The 20,087-nt window shown below is 37.3% G+C and overlaps 1 protein-coding gene across 1 annotated transcript in view; it reads right to left on the reverse strand.

Moving 5' to 3' along the window:
• The window catches only part of KREMEN1 (kringle containing transmembrane protein 1), a 274,033-nt gene that overhangs the window by 4,349 nt on the left and 249,597 nt on the right, over window positions 1-20,087 (reverse strand). The window contains exon 7 of the mRNA XM_053701672.1: window positions 5,654-5,815. Coding sequence (XP_053557647.1) covers window positions 5,654-5,815 — 162 coding nt within the window. The remainder of the gene's footprint in view (window positions 1-5,653; window positions 5,816-20,087) is intronic.

Consider the following 20,087-nt stretch of genomic DNA (forward strand, 5'->3'; position numbering starts at 1 on the left):
CTGTTTGCAATCAATTAAAGGGATATGAAACCCACAAATTTTATTTTGCGATTCAGACAGAGCATAGAATTTAAAAAAGTTTCCAATTTACTTCTACTATCAAATCCTCTTTGTTTCCATGATATTCTGTGTTGAAGAGATACCTAGGTAGGCATCTGGGGCATTACATGGCAGGAAATAGTGCTGCAACCTAGTGCTTTTGCAAATGAATAACATTCTTGAAAAACTGCTGCAATATAGTGTTTCAGAAATGGGCCGGCTCCTAAGCATATGTCCCTGCTTTGCAACAAAAGGTACCAAGAGAATGAAGAAAAAGTGACAACAGAATTAAATTTAAAATCGCATGCTCTATCTGAATCATGAAAAAAAAAGTTTGCGTTTCATACCCCTTTAAATACCCTCCATCAGAAAAATGGACCATTGAGAACACATTAAAGGAAAGAACATTTTACAATGTCCCTTTAAGAATGTGCATTTGTATAAAATTTTATAAATTTTAAGCAGTAAATACAATTAAACTACATTCATTAATAGTGACTAGTAATTAATAGTATATACAGTTAAACTGCATTTATTAATAGTGACTAATAATTAATAGTATATACAGTTAAACTACATTCATTAATAGTGACTAGTAATTAATAGTATATACAGTTAAACTGCATTTATTAATAGTGACTAGTAATTAATAGTATATACAGTTAAACTACATTCATTAATAGTGACTAATAATTAATAGTATATACAGTTAAACTACATTCATTAATAGTGACTAATAATTAATAGTATATACAGTTAAACTACATTAATTAATAGTGACTAATAATTAATAGTATATACAGTTAAACTACATTCATTAATAGTGACTAATAATTAATAGTATATACAGTTAAACTACATTAATTAATAGTGACTAGTAATTAATAGTATATACAGTTAAACTACATTTATTAATAGGGACTAATAAGTAATATTATATACAGTTAATCTACATTCATTAATATTGACTAATAATTAATAGTATATACAGTTAAACTACATTCATTAATAGTGACTAATAATTAATAGTATATACAGTTAAACTACATTCATTAATAGTGACTAATAATTAATAGTATATACAGTTAAACTAAATTCATTAATAGTGACTAATAATTAATAGTATATAAAGTTAAACTACATTCATTAATAGTGACTAGTAATTAATAGTATATACAGTTAAACTACATTTATTAATAGGGACTAATAATTAATAGTATATACAGTTAATCTACATTCATTAATAGTGACTAATAATTAATAGTATATACAGTTAAACTACATTCATTAATAGTGACTAATAATTAATAGTATATACAGTTAAACTACATTCATTAATAGTGACTAATAATTAATAGTATATACAGTTAAACTACATTCATTAATAGTGACTAATAATTAATAGTATATACAGTTAAACTACATTCATTAATAGTGACTAGTAATTAATAGTATATACAGTTAAACTACATTTATTAATAGGGACTAATAATTAATAGTATATACAGTTAATCTACATTCATTAATAGTGACTAATAATTAATAGTATATACAGTTAAACTACATTCATTAATAGTGACTAATAATTAATAGTATATACAGTTAAACTACATTCATTAATAGGGGCTAATAATTAATAGTATATACAGTTAAACTACATTCATTGATAGTGACTAATAATTAGTAGTATATACAGTTAAACTACATTCATTAATAGTGACTAGTAATTAATAGTATATACAGTTAAACTACATTTATTAATAGGGACTAATAATTAATAGTATATACAGTTAATCTACATTCATTAATAGTGACTAATAAATTAATAGTATATACAGTTAAACTACATTCATTAATAGTGACTAATAATTAATAGTATATACAGTTAAACTACATTCATTAATAGTGACTAATAATTAATAGTATATACAGTTAAACTACATTCATTAATAGTGACTAATAATTAATAGTATATACAGTTAAACTACATTCATTAATAGTGAATAGTAATTAATAGTATATACAGTTAAACTACATTTATTAATAGGGACTAATAATTAATAGTATATACAGGGAGTGCAGAATTATTAGGCAAATGAGTATTTTGACCACATCATCCTCTTTATGCATGTTGTCTTACTCCAAGCTGTATAGGCTCGAAAGCCTACTACCAATTAAGCATATTAGATTATGTGCATCTCTGTAATGAGAAGGGGTGTGGTCTAATGACATCAACACCCTATATCAGGTGTGCATAATTATTAGGCAACTTCCTTTCCTTTGGCAAAATGGATCAAAAGAAGGACTTGACAGGCTCAGAAAAGTCAAAAATAGTGAGATATCTTGCAGAGGGATGCAGCACTCTTAAAATTGCAAAGCTTCTGAAGCGTGATCATCGAACAATCAAGCGTTTCATTCAAAATAGTCAACAGGGTCGCAAGAAGCGTGTGGAAAAACCAAGGCGCAAAATAACTGCCCATGAACTGAGAAAAGTCAAGCATGCAGCTGCCAAGATGCCACTTGCCACCAGTTTGGCCATATTTCAGAGCTGCAACATCACTGGAGTGCCCAAAAGCACAAGGTGTGCAATACTCGGAGACATGGCCAAGGTAAGAAAGGCTGAAAGACGACCACCACTGAACAAGACACACAAGCTGAAACGTCAAGACTGGGCCAAGAAATATCTCAAGACTGATTTTTCTAAGGTTTTATGGACTGATGAAATGAGAGTGAGTCTTGATGGGCCAGATGGATGGGCCCGTGGCTGGATTGGTAAAGGGCAGAGAGTTCCAGTCCGACTCAGACGCCAGCAAGGTGGAGGTGGAGTACTGGTTTGGGCTGGTATCATCAAAGATGAGCTTGTGGGGCCTTTTTGGGTTGAGGATGGAGTCAAGCTCAACTCCCAGTCCTACTGCCAGTTTCTGGAAGACACCTTCTTCAAGCAGTGGTACAGGAAGAAGTCTGCATCCTTCAAGAAAAACATGATTTTCATGCAGGACAATGCTCCATCACACACGTCCAAGTACTCCACAGCGTGGCTGGCAAGAAAGGGTATAAAAGAAGAAAATATAATGACATGGCCTCCTTGTTCACCTGATCCGAACCCCATTGAGAACCTGTGGTCCATCATCAAATGTGAGATTTACAAGGAGGGAAAACAGTACACCTCTCTGAACAGTGTCTGGGAGGCTGTGGTTGCTGCTGCACGCAATGTTGATGGTGAACAGATCAAAACACTGACAGAATCCATGGATGGCAGGCTTTTGAGTGTCCTTGCAAAGAAAGGTGGCTATATTGGTCACTGATTTGTTTTTGTTTTGTTTTTGAATGTCAGAAATGTATATTTGTGAATGTTGAGATGTTATATTGGTTTCACTGGTAAAAATAAATAATTGAAATGGGTATATATTTGTTTTTTGTTAAGTTGCCTAATAATTATGCACAGTAATAGTCACCTGCACACACAGATATCCCCCTAAAATAGCTATAACTAAAAACAAACTAAAAACTACTTCCAAAACTATTCAGCTTTGATATTAATGAGTAATTTGGGGTCCTTTAGGACATGGTTGTTGTTCAATAATAAAATTAATCCTCAAAAATACAACTTGCCTAATAATTCTGCACTCCCTGTACAGTTAATCTACATTCATTAATAGTGACTAATAATTAATAGTATATACAGTTAAACTACATTCATTAATAGGGACTAATAATTAATAGTATATACAGTTAAACTACATTCATTAATAGGGACTAATAATTAATAGTATATACAGTTAAACTACATTCATTAATAGGGACTAATAATTAATAGTATATACAGTTAAACTACATTCATTAATAGGGACTAATAATTAATAGTATATACAGTTAAACTACATTCATTAATAGGGACTCATTTCTAATTTTATTTTGAGATTATCTTTAGCACCAGCATGAGTATAATGTAATCTGGTGCTCAACCAATCCCTCCATTAGTAACTGGCACTCTATATAAAAAAATGTCTGGACACCTCTGCTATAAATGGGATTACCCTCTCCTTTTTAACTATACATAATTGTTGTGAAGCTGAAGTGGTCACATTTTATAAATAGTCTCTTTACAATAAAATAACAATAATTTATATCATTTGCACTATAGTGATATTTTGTGGCATATACTATGTATTAGTCAACAGCATGATGGTTTGTAGGTGTTTAATATGGACACTACGCTTATACTAGGATTTATTGTTTTTATTTGCTTCATTAATAAAAACAATTATAAAAATAACATAATAATACTGTTTTGTGCCTCCACATTAAGATTTTTTTAAATAGGCTATAAGCAACAAATCAAATCAAGAGCTGTATCGCTTGACCTATTATTGGGCCAAATAACGAGTGGTGCGCTATCTTTTGCACGCAAGCAACATTGGGTTTTCGCGGCTGTTGAAAGTAAATGCGCACTCACAAACACATTTACGATTTACGCTACAATGATTACTATTACTTTTTACTTTCAACTCATAATACGAGCGCAAATCTCTGAGTGCAAAAACTTACTTCTAACGGTTTTAACACTTGAAAGTGAGCGCAAACTACTGCTCCACTCATAACCTGGCCCATTGTCAATGTTAATGGCTCCCTAGTGCTGGTTGCTGTGGAGAAGAAAGACTAAAGTACTGTATTCACATACAAGTGCAGGGGGGAAGGATAGAATCTGAAAAATATACAAGTATGCATATCTTAAATGACTCCTTATAATGCAGCAATTAAAGGGAGACGAATGTGATGCATTCACCGTGCTACTGCATTTCCTCATATACCTGTAGTTCTCTTTAAAGTTATTCCATTATTTTAACCCATAACCCACATGTCAGTTGGTAAAGCTCTGCATCTTTATACTGGATGTCACCATCTTGGTACACAGGTATTGCGGCATCCTGTGATACAAGCAGTGCGCTTTAACAGATCAGTAATACTGCTGCCTTTATGTACAGTTGTACCTTGCACTTTGGATGAGCTCACAGAATAGAAAGCATAAGAGTTATCATTTTTGCAGTTTAAAAGTTACATAACAAATATAAAAAAAGCCCTCAGGAATAATATAGAGAAATGCAGCCACTACAAAAATGTACGGCCCCCGTCCTGTATTGTTTATGCTAAACTGAAATGTCAAGAAGACGACAATATCACTGATCTGTGAATGTGAACCACTTCTGTCACAGGGTACAAGAATACTTAAATTCCAAGATGGCGCTGCCCAGTGTGAATTTGCAGAACTTCACTAACTGGCACTTTTAAAGGGTTAAAATAACAGAATAGCTTTAAAGGGAGCTGCAAGCGAGTAGTAACCCTGCTTCTGTAGTTGTGCCCAGCAGTTTAAATATCCCTCATATAAGAATGGAAAGGGTCAAGCAATTTCTCCCTCCTGCTTATGCATTTTCGAAAGAATAAAGACTTATGCAACTGGCAGATTTTATTTTCATAATTTTATTTAAAATAGACACAAATTCTAAAAAAAATAATAATGGTATAATTAGAAAATTAATTTCCTGCTAAAAAGTCATTATGTGAAAACAAGTTAGGCCTATTTATAAAAATCTTTAAATAATTTTGCCTTTCTTACCTGGCATGTGACCGGTTGGTCGGCTTGGACTGGTTGTAATGACGTAAAGGATCTTTGAAGACCGTGCTGCGTTGATGCTAAGGTTGGTAGTTTGAGTGATCATTTCGGTTTGTGACTGGTTGCTTATTGCTTTTGTCTTCTCCACACCTCTTTCTTTGAATGCTAGGTACAGACAAATAAATTAGCTGTTTGATGCTTTGCAGAAATCACTCTTTTAAAAAAAAAAAAGTATTATTATTCTTTATTTATAAAGCGCCAACAGATTCCGCAGTGCTGTCCATGGGTAACAAAGGTAAAAAGGACAGTACAATATGAGACACCAGACAAAATTAGAAGTTTTCAAACAATGGTCCTTACTCAATTCCATAAGAGTCTGCCAAAACTGTTTATTTTACATGGAGACCAATAATCTCATCTCCCTTTGTTAGATTATACAGAATTCATATTGTATATGCTAAAGTAATTGAATAAAAGATCACCCTCCAAGTAATTATAGCATTGTTGCAAGTCAGGTGTCTATTCCTTTTTGTTACAACAGAAATTTCAATCAGGTTTATGCATTGAGGTTACCATTGTCAAATTCCAAGCCATAAAAAAAAGAGCTTTCTTTCCTAAAATATGGAGAGTCCACAACGTCATCAATTACTAGTGAGAATATCACTCCTGGCCAGCAGGAGGAGGCAAAGAGCACCACAGCAAAGCTGTTTAGTGTCATTCCCCTACCCATAATCCCTAGTCATTATTTTTGCCTCTGTCAAGGTGAGGTTTGGTGTCAGAAGAAATAAATTCCTTTTTGGGTATTTTTCCCTGCAAGCAAGGATTTGGGGTTTAGCTTAGTCCACATTAATGTCTTCAGTAGAGTAGTGGTTGCTTTAAAGCAGTTAGGAAGTTGTGAGGTAGTTATTTTGTTCCTAACATATTGCTGTCCTAGCTATAGAAAGCCAGAGTTGGCTACTCTGTTCATTCTTTTTTCTACAGGTCTCTGTAAGGAGTATGTGTCCTTTCACGCCTTGTGAGCTGTCTTCCTGCCAGACAGCTAGATTGCAGGTAAGTGCTGTTTGTCTTCTAGGTATGGCGACATGCACTTCATGAAGATAAGTTAACTCTACAGTCAGGGGACATTCCTGAAAATGGCTAACTCTGTATATCTAATATGGGACTTTATGATCCTTTATGTGGAGGATTGATAAGGGGCAGGTGCAGGCACTTACGTATGTAAGAGGGTTAATCCTTTATTATGGGTTAAAGTTTTGGCTCTACTTCTCTTCGTTCATATATTGTGTTAAGAGCTTTTAGAAGGGCATAGTGTTGTTTCACTATACGGCTGTTTATTACGCCGTTATTAGGAGCGGTAGGGCTGGCAAGGGGATCCGTTTAGTTTTGATAGTTTTTCCCCCGGCAGTGGAACGCACGCTCTCTGTTTGCTGCGCAGTTCCTGTTTCAGTGTCGGCTTTGATGGTCACGTGACCCGCCCTTTTGATTCAGAGAGGAGCGGCATAATTTTTCCCCTGCATCTCAGTATCGGCTTGGTGCGGATTGTTTAGCAAGCTGGTTTCCTTGTCCAATTTTGCTTTTGAGTCTCATTGAAATGCTCCTGAAAGTGTGGTACGGCACCTCAGTATATCTGAGGTGTAGAGGTGACTGATATAATAGTATATATATATATATATATATATATATATATATATATATATATATATATATATATATATATATATAACGCTTTCTGATGTGTTAAGTTGAAATTTAAAGTAATAGTACTTTTTCCATCAAATTTTTTTATTTCTGTGGAGAATTTTTGTTTAAAGCTATGGACATGGAATCTGAAGCTATTTCGTTTGACAAATGCTTATTATGCATAGAAGCCCAAATTGTTTTGCCCATGCAATTTTGTGACTTATGTTTAGCTACAACGCTAAAATGTAAGGATATATTATTGCCCTCTGAGCCAAATGTTTCTCAGGATGATGCTGTTCAGGCATTGCCACAGCTTTCTCCTCGAACGTCTCAAGCATCAATGGCGTTGAATACAGTGCCCTGTGGTACCTCTCAGCCTCCTTGAGGAGTTTATTTGCCTGCAGAAATTGCTGCTCATGTATCTTCAGCGGAATCTGCGGCATTATCTGCTTTTCTTATGTTAAAGGGAAAACGCAAGAGGAAAATTAGAGATTTAGATAGTAAGGTTTCTGTTCAACTTTCTACTACACAGGTTGCCCTCTCTCATAACTCTGATGAGGAGGATACTTTGGATGACTCCGATACTTCTGTCATTGTCAACCCTTAAAAGTCTAGTCAACTTAATAAATACTATGATGTTCCTTCCCCTGTGGAAGTGTTTCCTGTTCCAGACCATGTGACGGAGATTATTTCACAGGAGAAGCCAGGGATACCTTTCTCCCCATCTTCCGTCTTTAAAAATATGTTTCCTGTTGCTGACTCCATTAAAGATTCATGGCGCACGGTACCTAAGGAAGAAGGAGCTATTTCTACACTGGCTAAGAGAATTACGATCCCTATAGAGGATAGCTGCTCCTTTAAGGATCCCATGGACAAGAAGCTGTAGTCGTATTTCAAAAAGATGTATGTTCATCGGGGTCTTCAATGGCAACCTGCAGTTTGTATTGCCACAGTAGCAAGTGCTGTATCTTATTGGTATGATGCTGTGTCTGAATCAGTTTTAACAGAGACTCCATTGAAGGAGATCTAGGATAGGATTAAGGCTATTAAATTAGCCAATTCCTTTATTTCTGATGCTAACATACAAATTATTAGACTGGGAGCCAATACATCTGGCTTCACTGTCTTAGCCCACAGGGCATTGTGGTTAAAATCTTAGTCAACTGATGTTATCTCTAAGTCCAAGCTTCTGGCACTTCCTTATAAGGGTAAGACCTTGTTTGGGCCTGGTCTGGCAGAAATAATCTTTGATACTACAGGTGGAAAAGGGTCTTTTCTACCACAAGAAGAACAGACCTAAAGGACGTCAAAGTAATTTTCATTCCTTTCGTAACTTCAAGGGTCAAAAACCTTCCTCTTCCAAGCAGGAACAGACCAAGTCTTCTTGGAAACGCAAGCAGTCTTGGAGCAAGGGGAGGCAATCAAAGGAACTCGCAGCAGAGACTAAGTCAGCATGAACGGTCTGCCCCTGGTCCGGAACTGGATCAAGTGGGGGGCAGACTTTCCCTGTTTTGTCAAGCTTGGATACGAGATGTCTCAGATCCTTGGGCTGTCGACATAGTATCTCAGGGTTACAAAATAGAATTCACATCTTTCCCTCCCAGGGGCAGATTCCACCTCTTAAGACTATCTGCAGATCAGGTAAAAAGAGAGGCATTCTTGAACTGCGTTCAGGATCTTTCCTCCCTGGGGGTGATTGTTTCAGTCCCTGTAAGAGAACAGGGTCTAGGATTTTATTTAAATCTGTTTGTGGTTTCCAAAAAAGAGGGAACTTTTCGACCCATTTTAGACCTAAAGTGTCTCAACAAATTTCTCAGGGTACCGTCCTTCAAAATGGAAACCATTCATTCCCTTCTTCCTTTGGTGCAAGAGGGTCAGTTCATGATGAACATAGACCTGAAGGATGCGTATCTTCATGTTCTTATCCACAGGGATTATCACAAGTTCCTGAGATTCGCCTTTCTAGATAAACACTTTCAGTTTGTGGCTCTTCAGTTTGGCCTTGCACAGCTCCCAGGTTCTTGGGGCTCTCTTGGCAGTGATCAGGTCTCTGGGAATTGCAGTGGTGCCCTACCTGGACGACATATTGGTTCAGGCGCCATCTTTTCAACAAGCAAACTCTCATACAGAGATCTTGTTGTCTTTTCTACGTTCCCATGGATAGAAAATTAATTTGAAAAAGAGTTCCCTTGTTCCAGCTACAAGGGTTGTTTTCTTAGGAACCATAATAGATTCCCTATCTATGAAAATTTTTCTGACGGAGGTCAGAAAATCCAAAATTCTCTCTTCTTGCCTCTCTCGACAGTCTACTGTTCGGCCACCAGTAGCTCAATGTATGGAGGTAATTGGTCTGATGGTCGCTTCCATGGACATCATTCCCTTTGCTCGATTCCATTTTAGAGCTCTGCAATTATGCATGCTCAGACAATGGAACAGAGAGCATTCGGACCTGTCTCAGAGGATAGATCTAGACCAGTTGACAAGAGACTCTCCTCCGTGGTGGCTTTCTCAGGAGCATCTGTCTCAGGGCACATGCTTCCAGAGACCTTCCTGGGTGCTTGTGACCACGGATGCCAGCCTGCTAGGCTGGGGAGCAGTCTGGGGTTCGTTAAAGGCGCAGGGACTATGGACTCGGGAAGAGTCTGCTCTCCCCATAAACATCTTGGAGTTGAGAGTGATTTACAATGCTCTGATGGCTTGGCCTCAGTTGTCCTTAGCCCAGTTTATCAGGTTCCTGTCAGACGATATCACCTCAGTGGCTTACATCAACCACCAGGGAGGAACTCAGAGATCCTTAGCCATGAAGGAGGTGGCACAGATTATTCAGTGGGTGGAGGCTCAAAATTGTTGTCCGTCTGCCATCCACATTCCAGGAGTGGACAACTGGGAAGCGGATTTCCTGAGCAGACAGACATTTCATCCCGGGGAGTGGGCTCTCCATCCGGAGGTATTCTCCAGGTTAACCCTCAAATGGGGGTGCCAGAGTTGGATCTGATGGCTTTTCGACAGAATGTCTAACTTCAAAGGTACAGTTCAAGGTCAAGAGATCCGCAGGCCGCCCTGATAGATTCTCTGGCGGGTTCCTTGGGATTTCGGTCTAGAATACCTATTTCCTCCATTTTCGCTCCTTCCATGAGTCATTGCTCATATCAAACAGGAGAGAGCGTCAGTAATTCTAATAGCCTCTAATGGCCTCGCAGGATCTGGTATGCAGACCTAGTGAAGATGTCATCTTTTCCACCTTAGAGGTTGCCTCTGAGGAAAGACCTTCTTATGCAGGGTCCATTCCTCCATTCAAATCTTGTTTCTCTGAAGCTGACTGAACTATTAGTTCTGTAAAAGCGTTGATTTTCTGAGTCAGTCATTGAGACCATGATTCAAGCTTGCAAGCCTGTTACTCAAAAGATTTACCATAAGGTATGGCGTAAATACCTTTATTGGTGTGAATCAAAGGGCTACTCTTGGAGTAGGGTTAGAATTCCTAGAATTTTGTCTTTTGTCCAGGAAGGTCTGGAGAAAGGATTGTCAGTCAGTTCTCTGAAGGGTCAGAATTTTGCTTTATCTATTTTGTTACACAAGTGTCTGGTGGATGTGCCAGATGTTCAAACTTTTTGTCAGGCTCTGGTCAGAAACAGGCCTGTGTTTAAACCTGTTGCTCCTCCTTGGAGCCTTAACCTTGTTCTTAAAGTTTTGCAGCAGGCTCTGTTTGAGCCTATGCATTCCATAGATATTAAGTTGTTATCTTGAAAGGCTTTGTTTCTTGTTGCTATCTCTTCTGCTCGGAGAGTCTCGGAACTCTCGGCTTTGCAATGTGAGTCACCTTACCTTATCTTTCATGCGGATAGGGCGATTCTTCGTACTAAGTTCGGTTTTCTTCCTAAAGTGGTTTTGAATAAAAATTTTAATCAGGAAATTGTGGTTCCTTCTCTATGTCCTAATCCTTCTTCTCATAAAGAACGTCTCTTGCACAACTTGGATGTTGTGCATGCTCTAAAGTTCTACCTACAGGCGACTAAGGATTTTCGCCAGTCTTCTGCCCTGTTTGTTTCTCTGGAAAGCGTAAGGGTCAGAAGGCTACTTCTACTTCTCTTTCCTTCTGGTTGAGAAGTATAATTCATTTTGCTTATGAGACTGCTAATTAGCAGCCTACTGAGAGAATTACAGTTCATTCCACGAGGGTTGTCTTCTTGGGCTTTCAAAAATGAAGCTTCTGTGGAACAGATTTGCAAGGCTGCAACTTGGTCCTCTCTGCATACTTTTTTCCAAATTTTCCAAATTTGATACTTTTGCCTCTGATGAGGCTTCTTTTGGGAGAAAGGTTCTTCAAGTGGTGGTGCTTTCTGTTTAGGTCATCTAGCTTGGTTATTGGTTCCCACGAGTAATCGATGACGTTGTGGACTCTCCATATCTTAAAAAAGAAAACAAAATTTCTGCTTACCTGATAAATTTCTTCCTTTCTGGATATGGAGAGTCCACGACCCCATCCTTAATTTAAGACAGTTATTTTTGTCTAAACCTCAGGCACCTCTACACCTTTTGTGTTATTCCTTTTCCATTTCCCTTTTGTCGAATGACTGGGGATTATGGATAGGGGAGTGACACTTAAAGGGACATTAAACACTAAATACATGCTAGATAGAATGATGCATTCAAAGAAAGATTAGTCCATGAGTAACATGTAGATGTATTTTTTAAAGTTTCATTAGTTGTTTAAAAAGTGACAAAATAAGTGTAAAGTTTTAGTGTCTATAAAACACTGGGAGCTGCCATGTTGTAACTTGTGTTACCTTCTCTGCTGTGGCCATTTAGGGACAGTTATAAATAGGTCACTAGAGTGTGCAGCCAATGGTCGTGCTGGATTTAACAGTGTTCTGCACTTCCATTTCTAACAGGAACTGAAAAGCTCACAATTTCAGAATGGAATTACAGGCAAAGAGGACAAAATAAATAATGAAAGTATATTGCAGAGTTGTTTTATATATACAATTTATCATTTTATATTACCATCTCAAAGTGTTTAATGTCCCTTTAACAACTTTGCTGTGGTGCTCTTTGCCTCCTCCTGCTGGCCAGGAGTGATATTTCCACTAGTAATTGAAGATGTCGTGGACTCTCCATATCCGGAAAGAAATAAATTTATCAGGTAAGCATAAATTTAGTTTTTCTAACAATTTTCAAGTTTCTTTACACCTACCAACACTTATCTGACAGGAAAGTATATCAAGTTCAAGACAACAGCAATCCATATGGCAACCATTTCTCTAATGGTATTCATATGCATTTGGTCTAAATAATGACTTTGTATGAAGACAATTCAACAGCACTATTCCAAACAGTCAATAAAATCATTAAAGGGACATGAAGATCAAAATGTTTCTCTCATGATTCAGAGCATACAAGTTTCCAAAGGCTTCTCTTATCAAAGTTTCTCATGATATTCTTTCCCGAAGAGCATACCAAGATAGGTAGCGTTCACCAATGTAGCATTTTGTGGCAGCTGCCATCTAGTGCTTTTAAAAATGTATAACATTGTTAAAGGTATTCTTGATAAATTGCTACCATATAAGTGTGCATGATCCTGAGCCTACTTACCGGCTTTTCAAGAACTCATACTAAAAGTAAATAGGAAAAAACAAAACTTATATGTTCTATCTGAATCATGAAAGAAAAAAATGTGGGGTTTTATATAATGGGTGTTTCTCAAAGGTTGTTTCTTTCTAATTTAATAACTTAAACTTGTTGACTACTCATTCTTCACACCTTTAAACATCTAAAAAGCATGTTTATTTCACATTTTCACGCATGCTGCGGAATCTGTTGGCGCTCTACAAATAACCGATAATAATAATATCATTTTATAATATCTTCTTTGTTTTTCTTAATAAAAAAGTACAATTTGTTTAACTTTTAAAAGGCATTTAACGTGAAAAATGTCATGTTCTCATTGTTAAAGTAGTATAAAGTTGTATATCTATCGACCCTGCAACTCTGTAAAGCATTGTTCAGGAGCCACAAAGAACTGTTGGTTCCGAGCGGAAACTGATGCTGACCCAATCAGCAGCACTAGTCACACGACCCAGCTATGATACTCAGAGCCCGTTTTTGCTTTAGGAGATTTCTGCCGCTAGTGAGCGTTCCTTTAACTATGTGCTCTGCGGAGGCTACACATATAGAGTTGCGGGTTTGATAGTGATTAAATAACATTCTCTAATGAATGATAACTTGTAATTTGTTTTACTATAATGGCCCTTTAAACTTTGAAACTTGTAATGAAAGTAAATTTGACAATTTAAATGGTCATTCATTATTGCAATTAAGTATTTGGCAATTTAAAAATATTAATTTAAAATGAATCAAATTACATCAAATTATTAATTGCACACATCATGAATTAATATTAATGGGGTGAATTTTCAAATTGATTATCAATTTCACTGAGCAATTAAAACAGATTTGAAATAGCTAAAATAAAAAATAAAAAAGTTGACCTGTGTTACGACATTCACTGACTTTTTGTCAAAGGCCAGAATTCAGGTCTTTCTTAGAGCCCTCACCAGCAATATTCCGATCTGCCAGAAAAACCTTTCCATTCAGTCTTTGCATGATTTTTTGCTTTATGTAATTCGTTTTAAGGCCTCTTATCTCTTGTAAAAGCCTTTTTTTAGACTCTTTTTTTTCCACACACATCATTTCTTTCTTCTTTGCACAGCCATTCTAGTGCGTACTCAGTTCACATTGTAAAGGGAAAAGAAATCAATTCATGATTTAGAAAGAGCATGCAATTTTGAATAACTTTCCAATTTACTTTTATTATCTAATTTGCTTCATTCTCGTGATATCCTTTGTTAAAAAGCATATCTAAATATGCTTTGCAGCTGCTGATTGGTGGCTGCACATAAATGCCTCGTGTTATTGGCTCACCCATGTGCATTGCTATATCTTTAACAAAGGTAACCTAAAGAATGAAGCAAATTAGATAATAGAAGTAAATTGGAATATTGTTTAAAATTGCAGTCTATCTGAATCATAAAAGACATTTTTTGTGTTTTATGTCCCTTTAACAAAGTCTGATTTCCTTGTTTTTATAAACTTGTTAAAATAATTTTAAAACACACTTTTAAGCATACCCGTGCATAAAATATGATCTGAATATTCATTAATGATTGCAAACAAGCATGGATAGATATTTCTACATGTTCTTCAAGTCTGGGAATAGGAAATCCAGATATTCTTATTATCAGTGACCTAACCGACCAAACAGATGCACGTCTAATGGATTGTTACTGATAAGAAAAGCAAACAAAAAAATTGCTGAGTTGCAAATTAGGATTTTAAGACTGCAATAAAGACCTCAGATGATTACTACTCTTAGAATCTAAATGCTTTGTAGAATAAAGGATGTATTCTACTAAATCATTTGTTAAAAAATTAATCTTAAAGCTAGTGGGTGGGAGAATGCCTGATTCTTATACAGGCGCATATTTGCAGAAGAACATCAGAACCATAACAACCAACCTGCGTAAATGACCTCAGGTGAGACTTTAAAGGCTGATACTTATGGTCTGCTGCTTTCCTGGAATGCCGATATTCTATTGACAAGTCTTCTTAAAAAGGCCCCTTCTATACAGGCTAAGACTTGAATAGAACTCATCCTCCACCCCTTTCTTTTTCATTTTATAGGTATGAAGGGCACAAAGGAGAATAATTGCCTTTATAATAGAGAACACTCATAATGAGAAAATACATTTTACACCTTGGATGCAATTGAAAGCTGGGGATTCTTGTTCACTCAAAAATATTCACAATTCTTCCGAATGAATAATGAACTCTGCTACTGTTAAAAAAAGCAGTTTGAACAGCTGTTAAAACATAAAGTATAAACCAAGTCTTTTTGTCTATGGTCATGAGCGTTAACTATTGATGAACCACATGTAAACAATGTTCACCAGACGTTTTAAGCTCTTTGATTTTAAACAAGTAGCCACATTGGATGCTTAAAGGGACATAAAATCCAATTTTTTTCTTCCTTGATTCAGATAGATCATACAATTTTAATCAACTTTCCAATTTACAACTATTATCTCATTTGCTTCATTCTCTTGGTATCCTTTGTTGAAGCAGCAGCAATGCACTACTGGGAGCCAGCTGAGAGCCAATGAGGCAGGCCTGCCATTTGGCAGGGTGAGAGGGACACCCGCCCAGGACCCCACACTTTGAGGGGCCCCGCACATTCAGTGGTGAGGGTATGAGAAGGTGCAATGTATAGTGTATTTTGTTTATGAAGAAGTGTTTATGGTATCACAAGGTGTAATATTTACTGTTATTTTTTATATAGGTAACACTGAATGTTGGAACGGGGTGAGCCATACAGGGGGCAGGGCATGCAGGGGGAGGGGAATAAGAGCATTGGCATGTGGGGCCCTGCAAATGCTAAGGGTGTCCCTGCAAAGAGGTATATATGTGGAACCACTAATCAGCAGCTTCTGAGCCTGATGAAGGATCCTGTGCGGACATAAAAAGGAGAGACACCCGTACAGACTATACTGCTCTATTTGGCGCCTCTCCTCTTTCTGTCCGCACAAGATCCTTCATCTTATTCCGCATTTCCAAGAGTGCTGCCTCCGGTTTTGGGAATTCTCCTTGCTCCACACCAGCGCACCTCCCTAGGGCACCTTGCTCTAGATCTCTTAGCTTCTGAGCCTACCGAAGTATAACAAAACACATTAGATAATAGTAGTACATTGGAAAGGTGATTTAAAGGGACAGTCAACACCAGAATTTTTGTTGTTTAAAAAGATAGATAATCCCTTTATTACTCATTCCCCGTTTTTTTGCAAAACCAACACTGTTATATTAATAAACTTTTTACTTCTGTGATTAACTTGTATCTAAGCATCTTCTGACCGCCCCTAATCACATGACTTTTAGTTATTTTGCATATAGTTGCATTTTAGCCAATTAGTGCAGTGTTTGCCACTAGCCACGGGCGTGATCACAATGCTATCTATATGGCCTACATGAGCTTGCTCTCCCCTACTGTGAAAAGTAAATAAAATAGAGGCGGCCTTCAAGGGCTTAGAAATTATGATATGTGCCTCCCTAGGTTTGCTTTCAACTAAGAATACCAAGAGAACAAAGCAAAATTGTTGATAAAAGTAAATTGAAAAGTTGTTTAAAATTACATGCCCTATTTGAAAAATGAAAGTTTTTTTTGGACTTGACTGTCCCTTTAACCCCTTAACGACCGAGGACGTGCAGGGTACGTCCTCAAAAAAAAGGCAGTTAACGCCTGAGAACGTACCCTGCACGTCCTCGGTGTGGAAAGCAGCTGGAAGCGATCCTGCTCGCTTCCAGCTGCTTTCCGGTTATTGCAGTGATGCCTCGATATGGAGGCATCCTGCAATAACTCTAGATGGCCATCCGATGCAGAGAGAGCCACTCTGTGGCCCTCTCTGCACCGGACATCGATGGCCGGTATCGTTGGTGGGTGGGAGCCGACTTGGGAGGCGGGTGGGCGGCCATCGATGGGCCGGGTAATGTAGAGGGGGCGGGATCGGGGGCAGGGCCGATGGGGGCGCGCACGGGGGGCGGCGGGCGGGCGCGTGCACGGGGCGGGAGCGGGTGGGAACGCTACACTACAGAAAATATGAAAGTGTATAAAAGTTTGAGAGTGGGGTATTTTAGTTTGAAAAATATAAATCGAAGGTAGGAGGGGGTGGGGGGGGTTGGTCTTTGGTGGGGCAGGGAGCTACACTACAGAAAAGGGGAAAAATTAAAAAATATGATCAATTTTATTCTAAACTGGGTACTGGCAGACAGCTGCCAGTACCCAAGATGGCGGCCATTAAGACAGAGGGGGAGAGTTAGAGAGCTGTTTGGTGGGGGATCAGTCAGGTTGGGGGCTAAAGGGGGGTCCTACAGAGCAGCATATGTAAATATGCCTTTTCTTTAAAAAAAAAAAGCCCAAATATAGCTTTTATTTTAGTACTGGCAGTTTCTGCCAGTACTTAAGATGGCGGGGACAATTGTGGGGTGGGGGAGGGAAGAGAGCTGTTTGGGAGGGATCAGGGGGTCTGATGTTTCAGGTGGGAGGCTAAACTCTACACTAAAGCTAAAATTAACCCTGCAAGCTCCCTACAAGCTACCTAATTAACCCCTTCACTGCTAGCCATAATACGTGTGATGCGCATTTAGCGGCCTAAGTACCAAAAAGCAACGCCAAAGCCATATATGTCTGCTATTTCTGAACAAAAGGGATCACAGAGAAAAATTTACAACCATTTATGCCATAATTGCACAAGCTGTTTGTAAATAATTTCAGTGAGAAACAAAAAGTTTGTGAAAAAGGGAACTTTTTTTTTTATTTGATCGCATTTGGCGGTGAAATGGTGGCATGAAATATACCAAAATGTGCCTAGATCAATACTTTGGGTTGTCTGCTACACTAGACTAAAGCTAAAATTAACCCTACAAGCTCCCTACAAGCTCCCTAATTAACCCCTGCACTGCTGGGCATAATACACGTGTGGTGCGCAGCGGCATTTAGCGGCCTTCTAATTACCAAAAAGCAATGCCAAAGCCATATATGTCTGCTATTTCTGAACAAAGGGGATCCCAGAGAAAAATTTACAACCATTTGTGCCATAATTGCACATGCTGTTTGTAAATAATTTCAGTGAGAAACCGAAAGTTTGTGAAAAAGTGAACTATTTTTTGTATTTGATCGCATTTGGCGGTGAAATGGTGGCATGAAATATACCAAAATTGGCCTAGATCAATACTTTGGGATGTCTTCTAAAAAAAAATATATACATGTCAAGGGATATTCAGGGATTCCTGAAAGATATCAGTGTCCCAATGTAACTAGCGCTAATCTTGAATAAAATGGTTTGGAAATAGCAAAGTGCTACTTGTATTTATGGCCCTATAACTTGCAAAAAAAGCAAAGAACATGTAAACATTGGGTATTTCTAAACTCAGGACAAAATTTAGAAAATATTTAGCATGGGTGTTTTTTGGTGGTTGTAGATGTGTAACAGATTTTGGGGGTCAAAGTTAGAAAAAGTGTGTTTTTTCCATTTTTTTCTCATATTTTATATTTTTTTTTATAATAAATTATAAGATATGATGAAAATAATGGTATCTTTGGAAAGTCCATTTAATGGCGAGAAAAACGGTATATAATATGTGTGGGTACAGTAAATGAGCAAGAGGAAAATTACAGCTAAACACAAACACCGCAAAAATGTAAAAATAGCCTTGGTCCCAAACGGACAGAAAATGAAAAAGTGCTGTGGTCATTAAGGGGTTAAATTGTATGCTCTATCTGAATCATGAAAGAAAACATTTGGGTTTAGTGTCCCTTTAAAGACATTTTTTAAATTTCTGTAAAATTTCTTCCCACAAACATTTGATATTTTGGGTAATTAGGGGTTTTGATTTTCCTTCACCTGTTGCATTTTGTTCGAAGAAAACTCAAGCATGATGAGTGACATATTATTTGTGTTCTCTGTCTACTGAATGGAGTATCAGGAAAACGTTAAACACTTGTCTTGTTATTGAAGTTGGAATTTATTCTCAAATTCGCAACATGTAGTTTTCATTTTTGCAGCTTCTACATTATGCCCTAAAGACACTAAGAGTTATTCTCTAATTAAACTTGTTGTGTTAGCCACAGATTCACAAAGGAAGTATTCATAATGAAAAAGAGCAATAAGACAGCTGTCAGTAAGTCTGAGGGCTACTATTTAGTGCTGAATAGAAAAATACATAAAATAGATAGACACATAGGGGCCGATTTATCAATGTCTAGCGGACATGATACGCTGTAGCGTATCATGTCCGCCAGACATTGCTGAATGCCGACAGCATACACTGTTGGCATTTAACATTGCACAAGCAGTTCTGGTGAACTGCTTGTGCAATGCTGCCATCTGCAGATTTGCAGCCAATCGGCCGCTAGCAGGGGGTGTCAATCAACCCGATCGTATCTGATCGGGTTAATTGCTGTCCGCCGCCTCAGAAGCAGTCTTAAGAAGGCTCGCACAGAAACAGGGGGATCAGGGGCCATTCAGCCCTTGTTAAATTGGCCCCTATATCTGTAGTTTAGTGTTAGTATAGGTTATTTATTTTGGGGTGGTTTTTTTTTCAGTGGGGTTATAAAATAGGCATAACACTTTATTTTTTGTAATTTGTTTGTTGTTTTTTGTATAGGTAGGTTTTTATTTTTTGTAATGTATGTTTTTTTTTAATTATTGTTATTTAGTTATTTTTTTAAGGTAAGTTAAGATTTGTTTAATTGAATTTAACGAGCAATGGGTTAGCACAATTTGAGAGCTCACATAAAGGGTAGGGTAAGAAAAAAACTTGCATAAAACACACGATAAATGCATGTAAAAATACAGTTTCATTCATATAAACAGTGATACAAATTAGTTAAAAAAATAAATAAAAACGTTATAAGGGACCAAGATAGACAGTATAAGTATGTATTGGGTACTTATAAAGTGTGGCTAATCACCCGTAAGGGTCTCATGGCGCTGCTCATTTTATCGACCTGGATGAAAGGCTGAGTGGATCTCGCCGGGGATCGAACCTGCAACCCTTAGGTTGCTACAGAACTCAGCCACAGTGAATTAGCATGCTGAGCTATCTGTCCAGCTCTATACTATACTATACTATACTATACTATACTATACTATACTATACTATACTATACTATACTATACTATACTATACTATACTATACTATACTATA

The sequence above is a fragment of the Bombina bombina genome, chromosome 2 (genome assembly GCF_027579735.1).
Source record: "Bombina bombina isolate aBomBom1 chromosome 2, aBomBom1.pri, whole genome shotgun sequence".
Taxonomy (NCBI): domain Eukaryota; kingdom Metazoa; phylum Chordata; class Amphibia; order Anura; family Bombinatoridae; genus Bombina; species Bombina bombina.